Here is a 9,876-nt window from a genome sequence, read left to right on the forward strand (position 1 = left end):
CTTTAAGCATTACGCCTGTTCATAATTTATAACCATCCATCTATATTTGAGTCGTTTAATCTTCCAAAATTCTTATTAACTTTAATAATTGAATCTGAATGGACTCAATTTGCTGTCGTTATATCTTTTTCTTTATCGTTTATCTTTCTTTTAACAGGGCAAAGGCAAAATGGTAACATACTGGCTGATCGGAGAGAAAAAGCCAGAAAATCAAGAATGTTACTACACCCAAACAAACCATGTTCAGAGCACTTTGGTGAACAATCCAAGCATCACGTTCCAGGGTCCTGACAGCCCTGCTTCCCATTCTTTAACACAGAGTCACAGCCCTGAACAGAACATGCCAGAAACGAAAGAAAACCACCGACCACTGGAGATACAGAGCGAGAGAGACCGCATCAAACATGAGATAGCAACATTCGTCGCTAAAGACTTAATCAACAACATAGACATCGCCGTCAGAGAATTTCGGAAGTCGCAAAGCGCAAATTTTGTCACGGCAACCAACAAACCATTGTGCAATGGAAACGAAAAAGGTCTGATAACTCCAACTTATGACAAAGAGCTCGTGATTAGCAAAGGTAAGGTGCGAGATGTAGTGAACAGGTTCAATAGCTGTGTGATCACCAATGATGGCAACAAATGCTCGAAGACGAAAATAAAAAATGAAGACTGAAATGACGAAGGAACGCTTACTGACTTTCCCTGCCCGGTCTAAACAGAAATTTTGTAACTTTAGAAACGTTTATAGGGAAACTAATTTCACACAAAAAAATATAAAACAAAAAATGTATTTTGTGCCAAGCACATAGATTTCTTGGATAGTCTAGTCATTATTGTTTTGAGAAATTATTATATTAATAATATTAAAACTTAACATTCTTAAGAAAAACATGTTAAATGTAGTGGGTGACCAAAGACCCTCCGAATTCTAGTTAAGTATTAATAGACGATTTTAAATGTATCTCATAGATATTTATTATACGTGTACTAGTTTTAAGAAAAACGGTCGCAGAAGCGATTTCAAGAAAGATGTAGTGAGAATATTATGTGTGAATATTAAAAAGTAACTATTATTGTATTATACACTTGGGCCCTGTAGTGTTTTTACTGACCTTTTATACTTCCGTATCTTTCTAGTCCATTGTATACTCGTCGTTACTAAGACATTTGTACATACATTGATAAAGTTTAACTTTAATTAGATTGCACGACTTAATCAAGCAACTATCTGATGATACTCAACTAATTTCAAGCCAGCTAGGGACCCATAACCGAGAACGGCATGCGCAACAATTATCGTGCGGCCATCTTGCTTGGTTACGGGCGTGGCTTGAAATTAGTCGAGGCAACTCTCGAGAGGTTACGTGGCTAAACCGTGCAACCTAATTAATGTAATATGTCACATGATAGTTGTAATACAAAAATTAACTTTTCACACCATATTAGGTGTTGTATTGTCATTCCCTTAGTGGACTTCACGTCACATGTAAGTAAATAAAAAAGTGTTTTACGCTTATCTAGATGACTTTCTGATTTTATCAAACATATAAATAGATGCTAAGTGGTTGTTAGACTCTTCTAATTTTAGAACGTTCGTTGCATTTTATGCTGTAAGCATTTTTAGATAATTTCGATGTTTCAATGAAATCTGTTATTAGCTTAACGAGATATTTATTGTGAGTTTGGATACAATAGGGATGATGACCGGGTATGAAAATTAAAAATCTATTTAGTCCGTCAGTTAGGTAATGAAATAATATTAGTTTTTAAACTGACATGGTCACTAACACCATCACTAGAACCTATTACGGGACATTTACCATGTTTATTTAATTTGGCGAGTTTCCGATATTTCGGCACTGTTGCAAGCGCCATGATCACGGATTAACTGGAGTAAATGCGGGTGGGTGTTCACGAGCAGACAAATCGGTCTACCCGCTTTCTCGTTCGTTTCTTGCTGACATCACTAACACCACTACCATTGTCACTTGTAACTCGGTTTAACTCTCGACACACAAAACTCACTGTGTCCGCTCGCGAATTTTTCTTTCTTGGCACTTTTTCGGGTTTTACACAGTTGGACCACTGGATTCCAAGCCCTCGACAGTTGAAACCCATCCTCCCGGTTGAAGTTTTTGTACTTGGTTATCTCAATCGCTTCTCTTACCAGTCTAGGTATATAGTGGCGTTCTGTCGAGATAACTTGTGGGTTATGTAACTCAATCCAGTGGTTTGATCCAGCCTCCAAGATGTGTTGAGCTATAGCGGATTTTTGTGCGTCGTTGTTTTTCACCGCTCTGATATGCTCAGAAATTCTACAAGCCACAGTACGCTTAGTCTGACCGATATATGATTTGCCACAGCTACAGTCCACTTTATAGAATTTATCCACTTTATAATATTAATCCGTGATCATGGCGCTTGCAACAGTGCCGAAATATCGGAAACTCGCCAAATTAAATAAACATGGTAAATGTCCCGTAATAGGTTCTAGTGATGAAATAATATTAGACACATATTTTTTTTTATATTGTCATACAAGATAACAATACTTAGATAAAACGAATCAAAGTTGAGGATTGGGAGCAAATACGTCATTTCTACGTATAAAATGTACCTTCATAAAAAGTAATATAATGCGACATTTCAAATCAATAGTTATATCTTCGAAAGTATTTGTTTCCCGAAAAATATACACATGTCTAATGTTTTAAAACAATATACAAGACGGACATTAAAATAAAAATGATTCATCTACCCTATTTGGGCAATCAGTACCTAGTTTATACAATTGAATAGCTTTATGAATATATTCAATATAGTTTTGGACAAAAGGTGATCATTGCGTATGTGTCTATTCATTAGTTCGTTTTGTTGTTTGGTTGACTGCATAGCATTCATCGACGTATTCACCATTTATAGCTACAAAAATATCTAAATTGACAGTTGGTGTATGAATACAGTTAATTATAGGTAAGCGTCTACTGGGCCGCATCGTACGCACCGTATCATCGGCAATGCCTACACTACATACGATGCGTACTGATGACGTCATACGAAATGCGTGCGATACGTGCGATGCGGGTCTGTGGACGCTTACCTTATATCGTTGGTTTATATATAGAGAGTAAATATTACTATGTTATTTTTAGCTCAATTTCAATAAATTATCTATATTGTATCCAAAAGTAGATACCTATATTTTCATTGTTATATAAAAACACATTATATTATATTATATAAAAATAGAATTATAAGTAAAGATCTCTATTTCTAGTCTGTTTTAAACTTTTGATTGTGATATTATATTTATTATTGAAGTACAACTTATATAGAGCTGTGAATCTGAATTGTTTTATAATTTTAATATATAGCTGTATAGTTTATTTATTAAAGAGTTCCTTTGTCTGATGTGCACGATCTGTTGCGTCATTGTTTAAATCATATTAATAAACTGATATTATAATAATTTATTATTTGTTTCAATTTTATTATAGACTTTAAAAAGGCTTTTTTATGGTATAAGCCGGTAAACGAGCTGACGTAACACTTGATAGTAAGCAATCGCCGCCGTCCATGGACAACCGAAACACCAAAGGCGTTACAACTGCATTGCCTTTTGGGGTAAGGAAATTTAAGGCCTCTAGCATGGCTTGAAACTAGTCGAGTTCCTCGTCAAAACAGTACGTGAGTAAGCCGATAATTTAATAATTAATTTAAGGTTTGTTGAGGAATCAGTGATTAAGAGGGACGGATAAACATCTAAATAAACTTTCACATTTATAATAGTAGGGTGATGCTACTACACAGTGGAATAAAACGGTATTAGTCTGTGTATAATTCGTTGTTCTCAAATAAGTCTGCAAAATAAACCGCAAAGCAGATATTATTCCCAAACTAAAGCTAAAAACTTTTTTCATTATCAAACTTTTTTCAGAACTTCTACAATCTCTGTTCTTTGTTTATTTGCATTTCTCACAAATGTTAATTAAAGTGAGAAGTTGACTTTCAGTCCAATTATAAACTATCATCGTTCTCGTTTTCACGCAAATATTCACACAACAATAAGAGTTTTCAGAATCGGAACATTAATTGTGACTTAGAGCTATTACTGAACATTTTGAATATTAAAGTTTGACCGAATGCATTTAAAAACAAACTGGAGTCCAACCAACTGAATTGTTTCGCCTTGCGTTCTTTCCAATTCAATCGACACAAATGATGTGCTTCTGAAGATGCTGGGTCGGTTCACATCTGACGTAAAATACGTCGAGCGTATCGTCGGTCGTACTGACATATCATCGGTTGAGCGTGAACAGTCAATTGTTTTTCCATACATTTGTCTGTTCTGGCGTTATGCGACGTGTTTCGTCAGATATCAACAAAGGCTTAACATTTTCGGTAAATATTTGTAACCCTATAGCCAGACCCGGCAGTTGTTTGCAAATGTCAACACACCCACGTAACGATACAAGAAGATTGAGAAGTGATATTACGCATATAGACTTTACAGGCCTATTCATTTTACAGGAGTATATTTTTTTAATAGGATAATCGAGTAAACGATCCGGCTGATCATCAGATGCTAAGCAAACGGTAACGTGTGTGGGCACCAGAAACACCAGAGGTGTTATAATTACCGGCTTTTTGCAGTTTTTTTTGAGGGAGGAAAATCAACCAATGTCTTTTCCCGCCTTGCGTGAGGGGAGATGTAGTGTCAGATTCTTACTGACTTTAAATCACCCCGTTCCTACATTTGCTTTTCCAACCGGAGCCCCGGTAAACCCTTCGGATTGACTCCGGAACCTTTTGAGAATTAGGGATTTGAGGATTTAATATTGAATTGGATGGCGTTTGACAATCATCGTCGCCATTAAATTTTAAATTTCATACGGAGGCGCTTTAGGAGTTAAGAAAAATTTGTCAATGCCTCACAAGCACAGATGCCGAACAAACTACTAAACTCACTTTCACATAATGTTTATCTAATGTCAAGCAGTTATGAGGGCCCAGGATATCTTAAGCAATAAAACTAGGATTAGATGGACAATTCTTCCGTTTATGGTCAAGTTAAGTGCGGTGCATCTAACGGCTTGTCCATAGTTATTCCACACGGTAAATCTCTAAGCAACTCTGAATTAATTCTGTTAGCTTAGGGAATGTCTTTGCGTTTTATTTTATGAGCACCTACGTCAATGTGTTTCGGTCTCGTTTTGTTTAGTAGTTCAGTTTCTGGGTTCCTTAAGACATTAGACAATTTTATTTTAAGTTTCTACTAGGTATTAATTTTGAAAAATAACAGATATAAAATAAACAAACAAAATAATAAACTTTCATGTACAAAACGATTGTATAATGATAATGTATCTACGTCATAGGGAAGAAAACGCTTTTTGATTTATTTTTCAATTCATTCCTCTGGTGTTGCGGATGTTTCTGGGCAGCACTAATCGCTTACCATCAGGTCACACGTAGCCTTGTTCGAACCATATACATGTACCAAAAAATATATATATATAATTATAATTAATGGAAAATAAATGCTTGTAATGGTAATTAATGATAGCAAAACAAAAAAGAACTAGTTCTAATACCTACGTGTTAATAATAAACAAACCAGTCCATTAACTAAGCCAACAGGTAAGCACTACTATACATACTAATAAAAAAACCAATTTCAAAACGATACATACTAGGAAACAACAAGCTACGAACGAAAAGATTGATCTGCACTAACACTGATATATGGGGCTGTGAAAAATGATACGTATGCGCAAACTGCGCGGGCAAACGGAGTGAAGACGTGTCCAGTGATCGATGTGCGATGCCGGTAGCTTTTGTTTTGATTCCGTAATAATGTGATTGTGATTGTGGAATAAAGGGATCCTTGTAAGACGTAAAAGAACACTTTTTTCTAGATGACGATTCTATTTGTAGTACATAGTATTTTTTTATGAGTTAGGGTTTGATGATCCGATGGTAAGTGATCAGTGTCCACCATAAACCCTGATTCCGTCCAACAATCCTTAAATTCATAACCCCCAAAATGCCGGTAACGCACTTGTAACGCTTCTGGTGTTTCGGGTGTCCATGGGCGGCGGGGATTGCTTACCATCAGGCGATTTCAAAATAGGACGACTTCCTCGTTAAGCAACTGGTTGCAAAGGCGACTGTTCAGTTTCTGTAATGAAAATTAAGTTAGATTATAATTTCATTTTTCAAAAACTCAGACCATTCATTCAAGTGGAAACCACCACCAAAGTGGAAAATCCAATCATAAAACCTAATTTTAGACTGTCATCGGATACCCTACCGTACCTAATGTAAGACCTTCCAATTTACTCCTGTCGACCTATGTCCTACATATGTCAATTCCTTTTGTTCCAATTACCCGTCCAACCTGTCTATTACGCATTACCTATATTGACAACAACGTGACGTCACGCCCTTTATTTCCCAAAGTGGAAGGCAGAGGTTTTCACTGGTTATGTGTCCTACGCAATAATGGGTAAGCTTGTTGCCATAAACTGAGCACAATTGCAGGTTAAAAACAAACGTAATTTATTATTCTTTTCCCAGCTCGGGATAGATGGGGCTCAGCAGGGCTGATACCTGATCCGGAGTTGCGGAAAACCGGGTTTTAGTTTGTGAGGGTCTTACACTATCACCTCAATCAAGCCGGAATAAGTCATTGGATGATTTTCACCCCTCATACGTAAGCTCGGTAAACGAACCCAAGATTTCAAATACCTGACCGATAGGCTGTAAATTTATGGAAATAACTCGAAATGCCCCATTTTTCACTACAAAAACCTGCTTCAAAACTTGTGCCTACAATTTTGGGTTGGTAACATGAGAGACATACGTCTCCCTAGGGATATGCCATGAGTGTGCCACGGGTGTTGCCCCATAAGAGCTCCGGAACAAGTCTAATTAGAGAACTCGGTGTACCTTATCGGTGCTGAATGTAGCCACTGGGTGGTTTTAGTGAGTTAAAAATCCACACTCCCAAGTTTTTCTCCCGAATAAGCCTTTTGAAGGTCTCACCCCTTTATGAAAACAAAAAGGTTGCAACAAAAGTTTCGAAAACTTCTATAACAATACAGTAAGTACTTAAACATATATAGTTTCCTAAAGTAACTTCGTTAAACAAATAACTATATCATTGCCATCAAGATAATAGTCCCCTAGAAAATGTTTCGAATGGCCCAATTAAAAGGAATTGCCCAAAGCGTGCTTCAGTTAAATTTTGTCGCCAATTCCACCAAGTGCCTTTAGCTGGGATGGGGCTTTTAGTAAATTGATATCCCTTTTGAGACTATCGTTTCATATTTTTGTAACAGAAATAGAAGAATAGTGTTTGTTATTGAGATTTGAATATTTTATAGCTTCAGGATTGTTTTAGTGTCCACGGAGTTTCGGAAGTTAAAATAGTTTCAAAGTACGATGTTAGGCGGTAGGCTTATCCCTATTAAAATGGGATACTCAAATTGTTTTAGAGAAGTTTAATCCTTGTCAGAATCTTCACAGCACTGTTAACTTAACGGCAATAACATTTCTCATCTTTTTCTTTATAAACTGAAGGAAACTTAGTTGAAAGTTTCGAACACATCCCATTACGACAATAGTTCTGGTAACTATCGTACAATATAATTTTATGGTGCCATCAAAGCTATCATCCACAGTTATTCCTTTGATCTCCAAAGTTGGTAACAACCTCATCCTGTATTCTGCTACAGTTCAATGACTGTCGAACTTTGTCTAGCGGCGATGTTGACGACCTCGCGGTCTCACTCATCAATGTATGGTGCGCAATGTATAGAGGGAGTGTTTACAAATATAAGTGTAATTATTTGGTTTATTTGCCGAAAATCCTGATAAGATTTTTTTTGTTTTATGCAACTTATTTGTGTATTTTGCCTTACAAACACATAATACTTTTTATATAACGTAACACTTATTCTCCGCGAGTTATGTTAGGAGTGTCATGTTCTCATGACACTCATGAGAAATGTTCTCATTTCTAGCACAGACAACAGATTAAATCAAACTAGAATCGAAAGCATTGACTTCTACGTCAATAAAAAGAAAAACTCCATAAAAAAATGGGTTCTAAGAACTTTCCCAGGATATAGATACCGACGGTGTCAGGTAAATCATCTCAAAGTACGGAGCAGAAGAATTCCTACAAACGATAGAAAACTCCAAACGAAACGGTTTTGAGAGTTGTTTGCGAGTTTAAACAGAACTTTTTGCTAATTGCTCGAGTTCGTAATTCTAGGAGTTGGCAGTTGTTGTTAAATGAATGTAAAACTAGACAGGTTTTAATTAAATTATTGAATTTTCTATGAGGATATCGATTCAATTATTGAGTAGGTACGTGTAGAAATCTTCGAGTTTCATAAACTTTGAAAGACTCTCGGGGTTTTCAGGTACATATCCCTTAACTTAGATATGTATCCTATCTTAACTTTAACCGCAGAATAATTTATCAAACATTTAGAAACGTGCTGTTGTAAAATTGAATAGATCTAAAATTTTTTGTACTGGCGCCCAACGTGGGACTCTTATATATTCTTTTTTTTTTTTTAAAAATGTTGCCCCACACTAGGATTTTCTCCTGTGTCGTGGGTGCGTTTACAAACATACACGTTCATTCTTAAAAAATAACTTTATATTTACCGAGTTCTTATTGTATACGAGATAAAGTAACAAATATCTAACAGGTATGCAAATTTCAGAAGACTAACTTAAACTTTACAGCAAATACACCTTGAAACACCTACAGGCGTCCGCTAATACAATTTGTGAGACCGAAACTTTGCCGTTTGAAAATACCCGGAGGCTAGGTGCACAGAAGTACATTTCAAACTTATGAACTCCACTATCAAACTGTATTTGCAGTTTAAGTGGTCCTCGAAAATTGGTAATCTAGTATAAAAACTATTTTTTTTTTATAATATTATAATAGATACAATTTTAGATATCTTCTTCAAAAAAGATTATTTTTTTGGTGAGGGGGGGAGTCTGACACTCCCGCCTTGGGAGGTGTCAGACTCTTACTGACTAAAAATCACCCCGTTCCTTCTCCTATTTGTGCCGGAGTCCCATGTAACCTTTTACGTTGTCCTAGCTCCGGATTTGCAATTTTCTTGAAAGGCTGAATCGCAAATAGTTCAGGTTTGTGAGCCAGAGCACTACTGTCTGATCTCTGTCAATTATACCAAACCAAGTCAAGTAAATTCAACATTAATTGTATTCTAAACATAATAGTCAGCTTAGAACCTCAAGATCAGCATCTGCATTCATTACCACTGAGACCAAATAGCTCGTTATCTTTTCATTAACGGAATAGACACAGATTTCCTCTTCGTGAAAGGAATGAAAGATTGAAGGCAATATACAAAAGTCGCCTCCGAGCGAACGCTTGCAGGATTTAATTCATCTAGTCGCGCCGGTCCTGGAATCAATCAAATTAGATTCGTGATCTTCGCTCTCGAATGAAAGAGAAAATTCTGGAACTGCGCTGCCAAGATTATATTACATAGGTACATATATCCTCTGTATTCCTGTGATTACTAAATGTATTTTTGTTGAATGGTTTGGTTATGGCATTTACTCAAATAAATGTTTCGTTTAAAATCAGGAAAAATAAATATTACAACTATTTCAATTAATACTTTTGAAACGTAAAATTAAATTGTACGTCAGTCTATCTGTCAGTGAAGCTAGGTGCTCGTCCCAAAGTGTAGAAAATCTTCGAATGGAGAAAAACGAGCAAGAAACTCCATCAAAATCCAGATGAAAGATATTCAGTTGTTTTTATCTGGATCCAAGGAATAAATAAAACACATAACTCAGGAAACAATCGAT

At 36.1% G+C, this 9,876-nt stretch overlaps 1 protein-coding gene across 1 annotated transcript in view; it reads left to right on the forward strand.

Annotated features, from left to right (window-relative positions):
• LOC118278269 (atrial natriuretic peptide receptor 2) overlaps positions 1-3,474 on the forward strand; it is a 76,505-nt gene extending 73,031 nt beyond the window's left edge. The window contains exon 8 of the mRNA XM_035597477.2: positions 158-3,474. Coding sequence (XP_035453370.2) covers positions 158-676 — 519 coding nt within the window. The 3' untranslated portion in view covers positions 677-3,474. The remainder of the gene's footprint in view (positions 1-157) is intronic.
• Positions 3,475-9,876: the final 6,402 nt, after the last annotated feature.

This window comes from Spodoptera frugiperda, chromosome 18, assembly GCF_023101765.2.
Source record: "Spodoptera frugiperda isolate SF20-4 chromosome 18, AGI-APGP_CSIRO_Sfru_2.0, whole genome shotgun sequence".
Taxonomy (NCBI): domain Eukaryota; kingdom Metazoa; phylum Arthropoda; class Insecta; order Lepidoptera; family Noctuidae; genus Spodoptera; species Spodoptera frugiperda.